The 16,799-nt window shown below is 34.4% G+C and overlaps 1 protein-coding gene across 2 annotated transcripts in view; it reads right to left on the bottom strand.

Annotated features, from left to right (window-relative positions):
- Positions 1-16,799, bottom strand: part of ESYT2 (extended synaptotagmin 2) — a 110,135-nt gene that overhangs the window by 24,666 nt on the left and 68,670 nt on the right. For both annotated transcript variants that reach the window (XM_044679647.1, XM_044679648.1), the window contains exons 7-12: positions 12,257-12,312; positions 7,515-7,635; positions 4,600-4,776; positions 4,072-4,154; positions 2,320-2,368; positions 73-162 (exon numbers count right to left, since the gene is read on the bottom strand). In XM_044679647.1, the coding sequence (XP_044535582.1) occupies positions 73-162; positions 2,320-2,368; positions 4,072-4,154; positions 4,600-4,776; positions 7,515-7,635; positions 12,257-12,312 (576 nt within the window). The remainder of the gene's footprint in view (positions 1-72; positions 163-2,319; positions 2,369-4,071; positions 4,155-4,599; positions 4,777-7,514; positions 7,636-12,256; positions 12,313-16,799) is intronic.

Raw genomic sequence — 16,799 nt, 5'->3', positions numbered from 1 at the left:
ATTTTTAAACTTAACAAATTTGAAAGGAATGGATCTAAATAAAAGCAAGATGATTGAATATGGACACAATACCTTATCAAGATTCAAAACATTTGGCATCAATGTGAGCCATTCCAGTTTCAAATGCAATTTTCCTTTAGGGACTTCATCCAGAGTGAACCACTGAAATGAAATATTGGACAATTATTTTATTAAGTGATTTGGGGGATAAAAGTTTTTACCAAAAAAGTTTGTTGAAATGAATCAAAAACCTTAAAATAATTAATATTAATAAACATTTTAAGTTCTTCATTACATTGAGTGTAATGCAAGGTGGCTAACAGAAACTTTTTGCTTCTGTAATTTCTAACGGTCACAAAAAGTCAGTTAAACATCTTAGAATATTCAGAAAGTCAGAACTTAAAGCTATAAATAGAGGTGAAGTTCTAACTGACGGGGCTTTTGCCTTCTGGCTTTCTCTGTGGCTGGAGGCTTTTGCTTTGGCCTTTTGGCTTTAGCCTAATTGCTTTGGCCTTGGCCTGTGCTTATTTTGTTTTGGGGAAATTTGGACCTATCTCATTTCTCTGGACCTCTCCCTGATCTTCCATCTCCATCCCTCCCCTTCCCTGATTTTCCTTTGGGTTCTGGTTGGAAGGGAGGGGTTGGTGATTGAACATAGTGGATTTTAGTTTCTTTAGATAATTGGAGTATCCTCAAAGAAGTTATCCCTAGGTTTGATAAAGACTTTATTTAAAAGGCAGTCAAGGGGGCAGCTGGGTAGCTCAGTGGATTGAGAGCCAGGCCTAGAGACAGGAGGTCCTAGGTTCAAATCTGGCCTCAGTCACTTCCCAGCTGTGTGACCCTGGGCAAGTCACTTGACCCCCATTGCCTACCCTTACCAATCTTCCACCTATAAGTCAATACACAGAAGTCAAGGGTTTAAAATTAAAAAAAATATAATATAAAAAAAAAAAAAAAAGGCAGTCAAATCTTCCTGACTGGGAGAGCTGATCTCTCTCTCTGGCTAAACCTCTCCGCAACCCATCCCCCACCCTCACCCCTCTCCCTAGCAGCAGTTAGAAAATCCTGAACCTCCTCCCCTTCTGACTGACCCTGGTATTAATGAATCCCCTTGTTACCTATTCAAACCTTGGGGTGAGTCATTGTGTCGAAAATTAAGACAAGGGCCAAGAGGAAAGAATAATTTTCCTTCATTTCTTGAGACAACTGGGGCATCCATCTTGACAGGAAGTACCTACCTTCAAGACTTCCTCCAGCATCAGTTTGACTGGCAGGGAGGGGCCCTCTCAACCCCTCCCTCAAGAGACTTGAGAAACTAACAAGAGAAACCCTTGAGTCAAGCCTAAACGTTTATTACTAGCCCCAGTTTCCTCCATGTATTCTCTGTCTCAAGCCTCTGGGAATAAACCTGTTTGAGCTGCCCTCTCCTTATACCCTATTTCCCTTATCTCCTATATACCTAACCATACCTACATTTCCTCCCCAAATCACCTTATAATCCCCAATATCCTTTTACCCTTCCTCACACCCACCTACTCAGCTTATTTACTTTCTTTTTTGATAACATAAGGCATCAGTAATTTATACAATTTGAAGAATTCAAATGCTTGTACCTAGGTTTAAATGTTTATGTTGTCCTAATAATAGTAACTATCCTAATAACCAGTTCTGAAAATCAGAATTACAAGCAAAGGTGAGAAAGCTGTATTTTAAACTGTTTATGTTTATATATATATATATATATTTTATTTTACTGACTACAACATAGTAAAATTTTATTCATTCCTTATTTTATTAACTATAATGTTGATGATAAAAGCTTACACTATTATTACAGAGGTGCAGAATAAATGCATTTTTTCCATTTAGCAAAATCCTTTACTTCCTTTAATATTAATTCAAATCCTGTCTTTTCCATTAAATATTTTCCAGATATAGTTTCATTCTTTCCTCTGAACTCCTAAAGATTTTACTGTATATATCCCACCTGGTCTTAAGACATCTATTATTGAATTGAGCTATTAATTAAATCTCTATTACATAATTTTATGGGTACTTAAATCCTATCTTCCAAACCTTCTACTTTTTTCTATCCCCTACAATGCCTATCTAAAGCATTCAAAAATGTTACTGTTTTGTAATTAACTTTGCTGTTTCAAATTTAGTATCTGTATAAATATTTATTAAATCAATATATAGACTTAGTTCATCAAATTCTGCTTGAGAATGTTTGTAAAGGTGGTGTGTTAAAATGAAGAGGTTTAAGATAAAACTGTCAGAAAGGTACTCAAAGACTTTAACCAACAAAGGGAAACTTACTTCATCTAAGAGGCGTTCCTTTTCAACTTCAATCAGATCAATCATAAGACTAAAGAAATAATAACATCACAGCTTCAGAGCACTATAAATTAAACATACTTATTTACAAATGAAGCAATCATAGGATATTAGGATTACAAATTAAGAGTCTGAAGGCACTTTAAGGATATCTAACACAGTTCTCACTTTTATAGATAACGAAAGGATTCCAAACATTAAATTATTGGCTCCAGGTGAAAAGACAAGGTAGCAGAGCCTTAACCTCAAACAGAACACTCTTAACCATAGCTGTATGAAGGTAGGACAGAAATGCAAGCAAATGAATATAGTTATTAAATATTTTGTTAAAGAAATGAATATACATCTCAGTTAGACGTGTTTAGAGCTAGGCACAATGGAGAGAGGAACAAGCCTGGAGTCAGGACTCAGCTTCGATTTCAAAAATGACCTCAGACCCCTAGTTATGTGACCCTGGATAAGTCATTTTACCCTGTTTGCTTCAGTTACTTCATGATCTGGAGAAGGAAATGGCAAAGCATTCCAGTATCTTTGCCAGGAAAACCCCAAATGGGGTCATGAAGAGTCAGACACAACCGAAATGACTGAACAACAACAAAAATATATATCCTTACAGATCTGTCCAAACAGCAACAGAGCTGCTGTAGAGAAAGAGAAGGGAACAGAGAGAGGATCCTATGAGGGACAGAAGAGAGAGCCAGCTATAAAAAGGTTAAATTTCTCTTAAGTCCTGCTGTTTACTATTTTTAAATTGTTACACTTGCTCAAAAGAAAAAAAGCCCACATTGTTCATCCAAATTACAATTTTTTTCCTAATATAAGGGATACTAATATTTAGAAAAATAACCTCATTCCCCAAATTAGGAAGAGGACACTATCTGGAAAACTTTAAAACTTGAGCATCTTTATAAAAGGCAATTAGAAGACAAAGGAGAAAGAGGAATAGGTATGAAGAAGGAATTAGGAAAAGCATTTAATTGGGTTTCAAATGAAATTGAAAAGAAAAAGAATTGAACAGCATAAAATGTTCCTCAATTAGTAAAAAAAAAAAAAAAAGGCCCCCCCACCAAATGCTTTAAAAACTTTTTTGGCTGAACTATCTGAATCAATCACTTATTCTCCAGTGTTACTGAATGACTGGCATAGCAGATATCAAAGCACCCAACAATTTGAAGGTGAAAATGCTATAAGGCCATTTCTCTAAGACTGTTTTAAAGCAGTTTATTTGGTTGTAAAACTATTTCCACATTTTCTAATATTCCCTCCAAATTACATTTGAATTGAGTTTATCTATAAATTTAATCTTAGTGAAATTAGTCAACAACAATGGTAACAGGAATAGGGAGAGGAAAGCAATCTAAGATTTCACTGACACAGGGAACTCCCAGATTAGAAATTCCCTCTACCAATACAGGGTGATAATTTTCCCTTCAGGTTATAATCTCACAGGGTTTCCCTGAGCAATGAGAGTGAAGGGACTGATAAAATCTGGGACAAGCAGCCATGAAATGTTAAGAGGCAGACCTTGAGGCTGGTTCTCTGACCACTACAGCATATTTCCACTTGATAATAATTAGATGTTTAAGAGATCCTAAATCAAACAAACATTATGTCTATTAATTATAGCTATCAATACATATAATATATATAAATATAAAATAATCTTAATAAGATATTCTATTATAATATAATTAAGCAGATTACATTCTAATATTATATACAAAAGGAATTTACCTTCCAAGGAAGTCATCTTTATCTGGGTCTTCATCAAAAAGCTCAATTTCTAACTCCTGCCCAGGGTGTTCATAAACTAATGCCTGAAAAATAAAAAAATCAGTCATTAACTTCTAATACTAATGAAGAATAATAACATTTTTCTTTTTTCTTAAACCTTTACCTTCCATCTTAGAATCAATATCTTGTATTGGTTGCAAGGCAGAAGAGGGGTAAGGGCTAGGCAATGGGGGTTCAGTGACTTCCCTGTGATGATTGGGGAACACAGCTGGGAAGGGTCTGAGACCAGAGTCAAGCCTAGGACCTCCTGTCTACAAGCCTGGTGCTCTATCTGCTGAGCCACCCAGCTGCCCCCTCTTCATCACTCCCTTAAGTCTAGACATCAACAAGACAAAAGGAAAAGCCCAGAAATGGAGCCTTTTCCAGTTTCTGAGGCATAAATGCTTACAGTGCCAATGTAACAGCTGGCTCTTGGGAGCCCAAGCACACTGATGGGCTGGGACGGAAGCATCAGGCATGTCCGCTTACCTCATATACTTCATTCCACTTTGGGCTGAGATTTTCTTTGATGACCTTGCTCTGAAAGATTTGGTTGCCGACCCGAATGACTCCATAGGGGTCTGATTTTCCCTTGACAAGGCCCTTCAGGTAAGTATCTTTACCCTGCAGATCCTGAGCTTCAATGAAATGTATTCTTAAAACACCCTAAGAATGAGGACGAAAAATAAATGTAGTAAATGTTTCCTCCCTTTGTAGCAATCTTGACTTATTCTTACAGACTTTTTCAAAACTATAGTTTTAAAAGAATTTCTTTAAAAAGATGAGTTACCTATTATCTGTATATATGTATAATTATAATTAGATTATTCATGCAGAGAAAAATATAAATGCTCGAGTTTTAGACTTCTAAATTTCAGGCACATAAAAATATTTGGCAAATGGCTTAAAGGAGATATGTGCCTAGTCTTAAAGTCAGTGTGTATAATATATTTAAACCCTTATCTTCCATCTTGGAATCAATACTGTGGATTGGTTCTAAAGTGGAAGAGTGGTAAGGGCTAGGCAGTGAGGGTTAAGTGACTTTTCCAGGGTCACACAGCTAGGAAGTATTTGAGGTCAAATTTGAACCCAGGGCCTGCCTTTACTACAATCAATTGAGCCATCCAGCTGCCCCCCAAATTAGTACATTTTAAATGGTACTGGGAAACAATTTTTAAATTTAAGTGAATTTCTGGCTTTTCAGTGGTGAAAATTTGAAGTTGAAACATTATCTTGCTCTCTGTAATGTACTGCTACAAAATAAAGTAAAACTACATATTATTTTCTGCATTTTCTCTGGATCCTCCAGAATTCATCAGAACACTTAGCATATAGTAAACACATAAATACTTGTTGACTCACTGATTCTTGACATGAACATCCCTGGTCTGACATAGTTAATTAAAAAAAAACACTCCTCTCTGGTCCCAAACACAACTAACCACTATGGCATTTTTTGATCTGTGTGCTATAATCACTGGATCATATTTTTTAAATGTATACATGTTTATCCAAAGGGCACCTAAGGGAACCAATGAAGCACTCATTATTTCTACTTCCCAAAAAGGGGCTGAATTTCTTTTGATCTTAATTAAAACGATATTTTCTGTGTGTAATATTCCATATCACACATAATTCCAGAATCCAGAGGGGGATATAGGTAATATTACTGACTTCTGCTAGAAAAGTACATGTTACAACAACTGTACTAAAGAAATAAAGACATATCTTTCCACTATAGAAAGGAGAATTCAAATCAATAGCTTATACTGCTGGGAAAAGAATACAAAATTTGTAAATACTGATAAAATCTTTTCATGGCCTGAAGACTTTGAGAGAACAATACTTCCCCATAATATCATTTTTCATAATGTATATGTTTTTGTGAGAAAGTTCTCACAGAACCTAAATTTTTCAGTATATTTTAAGCTAGGTTATTTCCTTTCAAATATCTGAAGTAACAATCTCTAAATTAAATTTAGCTAAAGCAAACAGTTGAATCGTTTTATGTCATTAATATTTATTATTAATCAACTATATATTAGCCTCTTATCACAGGGATTACTTGACTAAAATCAGAAAGAATTTAGGGGGAATTCACAAAACATACAAAGATACCTTTATTAGCTTTGCAGAACAGTTTCAGCAAAAAAGAAGTCATGAATTCTTTTCTTTAAAAAAATACACACATTTTTGATGATGTCTTCTAATTTTTTGCATTGCCAATTTTCCCCATGACCTTTTTTCTTCCCACCCTAGATTCATCCCATATGACAAATACTATTTTTTGAAGATTAACCAAAGAAAAGGGGGAAATACTAGCATAACTGGTCATTACATGTAAAAATCCTGAAAGTATTTGTAATGGACAACATTTGTGGAGCCCCCAGCTCTGCAAAGCCGGGGACTGGGAGTTTTATTATCTCTTCTTTTGAAGCAACTTTGTTCTTTACAATGTTGCCACATTCACATTTAATTTTTGTATTTCCATTTACATTACTGTAATCATGGTGTATTATTGTTTCTTGGTTCTTCTTACTTTGTTCTACTGTTCTTGTAGGTCTTTCCCTGCCTCTCTGAATTCATCACATTCCTCACTTCTCACAGCATCATTTCAATATTCCATTTCCTTTATGATCAACAATTTGTTTAGCCACTCTCCGATCAAAGGGTATCTTCTCTGTTTCCAATTCTTTGCCATCACAGACAGAGTTGTAAATATGTTGGTTATGTATATACTTTTTCTACCAGTAATGACTGCATTTCTTCAAATCCTAACAATTTGTCTTGTTACTAGGACTAAGTTTAGTTTGGAGAATTGCAATACAAGAACTTTTAGGTCCATATTATATTACCTGATAATCTTCTTTCAGACTCAAATAAGCATCAAGTTCTAATGTTTGGGTAACAACTATTAAAATCATAACAGAGGAAAAAGTTCTTCATCTTGAATAAATAACTACTAACACTATTATGACACTTTATTAAAAAACACTTTATCATAAAAGGAGAAACAAAATATTTAATTTGGATTTCCTAAGCATGTTTTCTAAGATATCATGTAAGTAATGTCACTTCCACAGCTATTATCCAGTTTACCATATTTCAAATATAACATTTCCAGGGATTAAATTTCTGGTAATAAGCCTTTTTACTTTAAGAATTACTGAAGCTCAATCAAACACATATGAATTGTCTTGATATTTTTGCTTTACAACTTTTGACTCAGGCATACAAATATCCTTACTAAGTAAGACTGGGTTAGTTTTGTATTTCTTCAGCAAGAAATGGACTTATTCCAATAAAAAATCATGTTAACATCAGAAACAAATAAGAGGTTTTAATCAATTTATTTTAAAGAAATGTGTTTTTTTAAAAACAAAATAAGAATAGAATATGCTTACCTTTGGTATCGGGAATCGCAACTGAGCAATTTGAACTTCACTGACAAGGGGAACTGTGATTCGATTAGGAAGCACCAAATAATTAGATATTATATCCAGAATAATAGTGTCTGATAAGCCACTGTTAGACAAAATAAAAATAACTGTCATATGGTGAAATAGGCTTTCATAGGCAATAATTAATTCAAAGAATAGAGACAGTTAAAAATTTCCCATGCTCACTCTGGTAATAGCCTAAAAGATAGTATTTAAAGGTCAAATTAGTGAAGAGACAATTTCATTGTTAAAGTTGGTATAATTTATATTATGGCCAGAAAACACAAAAGACTTTTATTCTTTTATTAAATTGCTTTATTTCCTAAGAGCAAGACAAGTAATTGGTTTTTATCATTAAATATTTAACATTCAAAATGAAGAAGTTTCATTAAATTTCTATTTCTCACCTTGAATGAGGTACATGAATATTCCATACATGAATCCTTCTAAAACAATATCAACTTTTGATTCCAGTATGGAATATAAATTGTCTTTACCCGCTATATTTCAAACAATGAAAATTGAATAATATCATGAAATATAGGAAAAAATATTCATTTGAACTGAATGCAACCACCTTGCCCTCCATCTTTAATAATACCAGCCTTAGTTTTATATAACATTGTTCTGAAGATCTAATGAAATTATATTTGTGAAAGCACTTGTCAACTGAAAAGTGTTCTATCAATATAAAGTATTCTTTGATGCATAATAACATACCTTCATTTTCAGTTTTCTGTATATAAGAGGAAAGTCACTCCTTGATAGTACCCTTAAGGCACTGATGCTTAATATACAATTAATATACTTTAGAAGTTCCAACTATAGAGCTCTGTACATGTTATTAAATACCCACATGATAGTGCACGTCCCGCATCTCTCCTCTCACTGATAATTAATCCAACACTCACACTGTCTCCCTTTCCTTTCACCCCCTTATTTGCTACAGCAATTTTTATACTACATACGGACAAAACAGATGTTCTTTTTCCTCTCTACTTTGGCATAAGAAATACAATAATTTTCCTTAAAAAAGAAACAAAAAATTCCTGTCTACTGACATGTACTTTCATTACCAGTTACACCACAGTATTAGGACTGCTATTGAGCCATGATCAAACTCTACTGTCCTTGTTAATGGTAAGGAAGAGTTCTGGCAGAAGGTAGGACTTGAGCTAAGTCTAGAAGGAAGGAAATTATGGAGCATGGCAAAAAGCCAGCACTACTCTATAGAATGGGAGGAGTGTGATGAATGAGGAAGAGCAAAGAGGCCAGTCTAGTTGGATTGTAGAGTGCAGGGAGGAGTGAACTGTATAAGAAAGGGGGAAGAGTCAAGGAATGAAGCCAAGGTGATGGACCTAAAAGGCTGGAGGAAAGGTGGAATCTTAGGCAGAAATAAATAGGAGAGTGTGCTGGGTTGGGGCGGGGGGGGGGGGGTGAGGTGGAGAGAGGAGGATAGATAATGAGATTTGTTTTGGATATAGTGAGTTTACAATGGCACTAGGACAGCCAGTTTGATTTTTTTCTTTTTTTTTTGGTCCTAGTTAAGGGGGATGATGTTCATTCATTTTAAAAAATTAATTAGGGGGCAGCTAGGTAGCTCAGTGGATTGAGAGTCAGGCCTAGAGACGGGAGGTCCTAGGTTCGAATCCAGCCTCAGACACTTCCCAGCTGTGTGACCCTGGGCAAGTCACTTGACCCCCGTTTGCCTACCCTTACCATTCTTCCACCAAGGAGCCAATACACAGAAGTTAAAGGTTTAAAAAATAAACAAACAAACAAAAAAAATTAATTAAAAAATGAAATGTGCAATAAGTAGTTGGTGATTCAAAACTAGGGCTCAGGACAGTCAGGTCAAATATATGGCTTAATAAGTCATCTACATACAGATGATATTTAAAACCCTGGGAGCTGACAAGGTCACTAAGAGTGAAGGCAAAGAGAGGGCCCAGGAGAATGTCCACAGTTTGCGCTGGATGATGAAACAGAAAAGAGTCTGAAAAAAAAACAACAACTAGTCAAGTAGAGACAATACAAGGAGAGAGTATTGTCAAAAAAACCCAAAAGGAGACAATATCAATGTGATTAACAGTCAATATAGCAGAGTGATCAAGAAGGATGAGAAATGGGGGGATCAGATTTGGAAATTAAGAGATAATTGGTATTGCCAAAAGGAACAGTTTCATTTGAACAATGAGGATGAAAGGCAGTTTGGAGGAACGAATGAGAAAAGATGAAATATAGTTTGGCACTGACAGCTTTTTCTGAGTCTTTGGGTGAGAAAGGGTAGAGAGAGATAATGGATATAGTTTATGGGGAAGTTAAAATCTAATGAAGATTTTTTTAAGGACAAAGGAAGAAGTAGGCATGTTTCAAGGCAACAGAGAAAGAATCAGAAGTTAGGGGAGAAAATCAGAGATAACTGAAGGGACAATTTGCTAATGGGGGTGGAAGAGAACAGAATCAAAGAGACATGTAAAAGGGTTGCCGGAGTCTACCTAAGTGAAGAAGGCAGTGTCAATGCAAAGACCACTGACTCTAGACTTTACAGGCCTGAGTTCAAATTACTCCTCAGATAAAACAACAATATGGCCCAAATTCATTAAGCCTAGTATGAGCTGCAAAATGGGCAAAAAAGGATACTAATACCCTGGAGGCATCCAGGAAGTGCAAGCAGGATGCTCAAGACTTTAAGACCATGCCAAAAGAGGGCTGGTATATGGAATTGGGGGGTCTTTAGTTTGGAGAAAACTTATAGGAATTGATATCTGTGTTCAAGAACCTCCAGGGATGTCATGTGGAAGGATTTTTAGTTTTGCTTGGTCCTAGGGGGAAGAACTAGAAGCAATGTGGAAATTTTAAAGAAACAATTTTAGGTTTTAATGTAAGGAAAAATCTGCTAACAATCAGAGCTCTTCAAAAGTGGAATGGGCTATCTTAGGAGACTCTATCTCACTACAGGCAGTTCTTCAGGCACTGGTTCCTTGTTCTACTAGACTGAAGAAGGGATTCTTTTCCTGGTGTGAGGAGGGTTATCAAATACCCTGTAAGATTGCCTTTAATAGGTATTCTTGTTCCATTACAATGTCACAGCAGAATGTTATCCATAGAGTATATGTGCACAAATATTTATTCACTCACTCACATATAATTAGGGGTGAAAAACCAAGTTATTTAGAAAACAAAAGTAACTTTCTCCCTAAAAAATAGACTTTGAAGGAAAACACAGTATAGATTGTTTTAATATAAGAAAAGCCAAGTTAGAATTGATATAACTATGCTAATTAAACATCCTAAATTCCTAACTTACACAACAATGGCATACATGAGTTATACCTAAGAAAAAAGCTTTTCAGAGGTGGAACTCAGGGACATAAAAACCAAATATTCAAGCAATGGATAAAAAAATTTTTTTTTCTACTACTATAAACCAGAAATATATGTAAAACAGATGAGTATTAACTTTCAAATCTAAGCAACACCACAAAAAGAGTTCACAACTGTGAATTATGAATTACAAAACTTCCTCTTCAGGTTGGTGACTTATAGGTTTGCCATAAACAATCACTCTTCAAAAGATCAGGGCTGAAGAACAGCACAAAACCAGATGGGTTACATTTTTCTCACCAGGAAGGGGCGTGTTCTCCAGAAAGTTTGCAAATGCTCACTGCTAGAAAGGGCTTGCACTTTCTGTCAACATTCATGGCTTCAGGGTAGCGAAGAGACTCCAACAAGGTGACATGAACTCTCTAGTCCCTTATTTCATCGACTCTGAAATTCCAGGGAGTATAATGCAATCTGTGCCCAATGCCTTAAAGCAATTATTATAAATTGTGGTAAAGTCTTGGATGGAAACCAGAGGATCATCTCTTGATAACATGTTCGAATGTTAGGTTTTTGTTTTTTAAAATAATATATGTGTGTATGTAGGGATCATACATGTGTGTATGTGTAGCAAAAGAGCTGTTTTCTTAAACTTCTTGGTCAAAGGTGATAATGACAAGGACAACAATGATATCTGATACTTGAGGCAGCATTTGAGAACTTACAAAGCACTTTCCTTACCAAGAATCCTTGGAGGCAAATAGCTTAAGTAAAATCATCCCTCTTCTGACTTTGAGGAAATGCACATTCAAAGATTTAATAATCTGCTCAAGGTAACAGAGAGCAAGGACCATGGCCAGAGCGCAAACTTGGGCCACGGAAACTCACCCACACCTTTTCTCTTCACAAGAAACTTGGTGATGAAAAAACCATGAAAGCAAATTTTTAAAAGGTGGGAAAGAGAATGTGGTGCTCAGAGGCCTCTTGAAATCATTCTAGCTATAGAAAACCTGGAGCTAATTAGGACTGCAGAAGTAATCTGGTCCATATCCTAATCTCTCTGCACACACCATTTTACAGATTGAAGCCCCAAATGGAGAATTGGCTTGCCCAAAGCCACACAAGAAGTATGTAGTGGAGCCTGGATTCTAGTCCAGGGCTATTGACTAATCCAGAGTCCTTCTCCCTCAAGCATGCCACTGCATCCTCAAGTAGTTTATATTCTTCCAAAACTGTCATGAGGCAGATTATGAATCAACCAAGAAAAAAATGATCCCTTTTTTCATCATTATTAGCAAAATACAGATGCTTAGCAATTAGTCACTGAAAATAAATCTTTATATTAGCATATTACCTATTATACCAGGTTATTTAATGCTTACTTTAGACCAGGAATATCCAGAAGATTAGTTAGTCCTGTCCAATTAATTTCCAAAAGCTGTAAAAAGGCAAAGAAAGAAAAAAAGGTTACTTGGACTTTCCTATAAAGGAAGAAAACTTACTAATAAACTTCAAACACATACTCATCTCATTTTTAAGTTTGATGAGAAATAGTTACAAAATTCACAATAGCAATCATAATTCAATTGTATGTGACACACACAGAGAATTCTAAATTTGGGCTTCTATCAAATATATCTTCAAAATAAATCAGAAGAATATGAGATTAAATTATCTTACTGTAGTAATATATTTGTAATATATACTATTAATAAGATTTTTCTAAGGAGAGGAAAGGTTCAGTTAGCAATTTATAGACAAAAATTCCTTAGAATTATAAAATGATAAAACTAGAAGGTCCCTGAAAAATCACCTAGAATACCACACCTTCACTTTACAGATGAGGAAACTAGATTTAAAGGCTAAGTGTTATGTTAAAGGTTACAGAGATATTGAATTAGATCTTATACCTGCTATCTACCTTGCCTATAAAAATGAGCTATATAATACCAAAATAGAAATGCTTTGGGGAAGGAAACAGTATATTCAAAGACAAGCTTTCATCATGAAAAGTTTGTAGTATTTTAATAAAATAAACTTAATAGTATATATCAACATTAAGGGAAAGCTGTTTTTCTGCAAAACTGAATAAGGGAATAATCAAACGCTTCTAAAAGACATGCCCCTGGCCCACTTTGATGATCCTGAAAAGGAGGGGAAAAAATAAAAGGATTAGGCTCCAAGGGGGTGAAGAGCCAGGAAGATTGAGTATGAATTCTGCCTCTGATGTATGTCATTTGTGTGGTCCTGAACAAGTCAATTAAGCTCTCTCTCAGAGAAGGTGCTGGTTTACAATTGCAAAGGGAGCTTGACCATATGGGAATACCCTTTACCAAAACAATTCTATCCCTAACCTACATTCTGCTTTTGCTCCATAGTATCATATAAATGTTTTTTTCCCCTAAGGAGTCAATTTTTCTGAAAATAAGAAATGATTATTATTTCTTTAGAGCAGTCTTTAGGAAAATTTCTACGTCCACAGATCTGATTAAGAAACAGACCAGGGGAATCATGTAACCATGGGAAAATATTCTAAATTAACTAATTAAATAAAATTTAAAAAAAAGAAGAAGAAATAGACTAGGGGGCAGCTAGGCTCAGCGGTTTGAGAGCCAGGCTTAGACGGGAGGTCCTAGGTTCAAATTTGACCTCAGATACTTCTTAGCTGTATGACCCTGGGCAAGTCACTTGACTCCCCCAATGCCTAGCCCTACTCTGCTCTTCTGCCTTGGAATCAATATACAGTATTGATTCTAAGATAGAAGGTAAAGGTTTAAAAAAAAAGAAGAAATAGACTAGAGTATGTACTAGAATGATGGAAAATGGAACCAGGTAAGAAAGACATGAGAAATGGAATGCATTGTAGAAAGTAGGAAACACTAATAGTATATAGTATTAAGAAATTTATTAAAAGAACTAATGATTTCCAAAAGAACAAACTCAGGAACAAAAAATATGATAAAAATTTGATAATAGAGGGAATGATCACCTATTTCTTTCTTAGAAAACACCAAAAAAAATCAAGGTTTTATTTCTACTCAATATGATATACAGATGTACAAGACATTCCCTAACTCTGCAATGATATACATATTCCTCATCTATAAAAAAAGGATAACAACAATATCTATATATCATGCAAGTCACAGGGTTATAAGGAAAATGGGAAATATATTGAAAATAAATTCTAAGTTACTGCATAATGTTGATTAATATTTAAACTATCCAACTAGGAAATCAAAGGACATATAAGAGTATGAATGAGAAAATAGACAGAAAGGTATATGAGCGAAGTTGGAATAAACATAGTTCTTTAGTTCCTATCCTTCTGAACCTCCTTTGGCTTTTCTATGTAAAGAATATTTTTAATGTTAAAAGTATCCTATTGCTATTGTTTCCTGTCTCATTTTTAAAAATTACTATTATTAATATTATGTATGTAGTTTTCCTAGTGATGGTCCAATTCCACATTCTTTATATAAATATAATATGGTTATAGTGTATAATATTTTTAACATTGCTGAAGCTAATTTATTCATATTTCATTAAATATTTTGTATTAATCTTTTCACAACGGCTATTAATCTATAATAAAAATTCAAAGTTTGTGTCACACTCCTTTGGTAGTCTGGTGAAACCTATGAATCTTTTTCTCAGAATGTTTTTTAAAACATAAAATTAAATATATAGAATTACAAAGTAAACCAATCATATTGAAATAGTTGTAAAACTATTTTTTTAAACTAACTTCATTAACTCTAGGTTGCAAAGTGTGGGTCTATAGTTGTCTTTTTCTGCTCTCTTGTTTAACAATCCTATTTGACTGATAAAAAGAGTTTGGCGTAGAATGTCTTCTTTTTCTATTGTTGAAACAATTTATGCAATATTGGAATTAACTGTTCTTTGAATGTTTGATAGAATTCACTTTAAAAATCTGTTCCTTTGTTGCTGAACCTTACTTACTAATTTATGGAGACCTCACATCACCTACAACATAGAGGCCTAGCTCTAATCAGGCTTCATTCCTTACCCTTGACAATGCTTCCCTTCCTTTCAACTTTAGAGTCATAATTAAATCAAGTCTGTCATTGTTTTTGAAAAGGGTATTTTATTCTATTCCCTTTCACTCACAGTCTGAGTGACTTCCAAACCAGACTTGAACAGACTCCATCCATATCTATTGTCTCCTTCTATTGGAATATGCAATCTTTGAAAGTAGAGGCTGTTTATTTTTAAATTTGTAATTCTAGAGCATAGTACAATGCTTGGCATATAGTAAGAGCTTAATAAATGTTTTTTTTTTCAACCCATTTGACATTATTTATAAAAGAATCAGAATAAGGAGGCAGCCATCATATTCTTATTAAAATCGGAAATAAAAATTATAAGATCAGACGTGTCACTTCAAATTATGATTTACCACTTGTCCATTGTGAAATGAATAATGCAAAGTAAAAGAATTTAAATCCAAAAGCTTCTTGTGGCAATCTGGTCTTATTTCTTAAAATGACCCTGGTTACAAGCTACCAATAAGAAAGAACAGCTCTCGGTTATTTGAGCTCAGTGTTATATAGAGAAAGACAGACTGGTAAGTGGCAGGACACAAGAAGAGTGGACTAAGACTTATTTTCTTATTTATTATGAGATATGATACATGTCATTTCACCACAATGAATTCCCTCTTCTTTATCCCCTAAAACAGGGATGACAATATTTCTACTAGCTGCCTCCCAAGGTTCATCTATTAGGCAAATTTTTATTAAGTTCCTACTACACAAAAGACAACATATTAGAAGTTAGGAATATGAAGGAAAAAATTACTTAAAGCTACCAAAAAGGATAATGTGTATTTGGTACAATGAACACAAGGAAATATGGTGCAATATAGGGAATGATGGACAAAAAAAAAAAAAGATCTCAATAAAGTACTCACAGAAATAACACTCTTAGCTCAGTATGAGGAATCACAGAATTCTAGAATGAACATTTCCCAAGTGGTCATATGACCTCTGCTTTAAAATACCCAGAAAAGAGAGCCTACTACCTCCAATCCCATTTTGAAAAGCTATATTATTGTGAAACTTTTCATTATATCACTTGATTTCTAGGGAATGAGAAGTGAATTAGTAGTAAGTAAATGGAGACTGCAAGTAGAGACTATGTTTTCTAAATAATAATTTAGAAGTGGAAAGGAGGAGAAATACGGTATGACACCTTGATTAAATGATCAAATATATAAAATATTTTTTGAAATTTTATAAATTAAGGTCATTATATTAAGAATAAGATATGATTATTATGATAGTGGCTATGTAAATACTTGTTGAAAGGCTACAGACTGAGTAATAGCATTAAATATAAGACTCTTATATTTTACACCTACACTGAAGTCCTACTCTAATACCTCATTGGAGTTAACATTGAATTCCTGAAGTCTATACTAGTGAAATGTAAACTATGTCAAGTCCTACACCAAGCTGGAAATATTTAATGATGTCCCAGTGATGGATGCTTGCTGTCTGAGTACCAGCCCAAATTGGTTCAAAGGAGTTCATCACTAAAAGAGCTGTTAGGCCTCAGCAATGATGAAAAGCAGTTTAAAAGGTAAAGATTTACATCAGTTGAAGAGTTTATCCAAGTGACAAAATTAAAGAGGAAGAGAGTTATGGTTTATAAAGCATGTTTCTCACAATAATTCTGTAATCTTAAAAATATATATATATGTACACACATATATACATATACACATATAATATTTATTTTGGACACAAGAAAACATGAGGGTTATATCTAGAATTAAATGTAAGAGGCCATGTTTGATCCCTGGTTTACTATTTCTAGGTCCAGCATTCTCTTCATAATATTATAGTCCCTCTCTTATTAGAAGAATATTGACACTACTCAGCCATAAAAACAGGAATACAG

The sequence above is a fragment of the Gracilinanus agilis genome, chromosome 5 (genome assembly GCF_016433145.1).
Source record: "Gracilinanus agilis isolate LMUSP501 chromosome 5, AgileGrace, whole genome shotgun sequence".
In the NCBI taxonomy this organism is placed as follows: Eukaryota; Metazoa; Chordata; class Mammalia; order Didelphimorphia; family Didelphidae; genus Gracilinanus; species Gracilinanus agilis.
The sequence above is the reverse complement of the archived record's forward strand: the minus strand, read 5'-3'. Positions and strand labels throughout refer to the sequence as shown.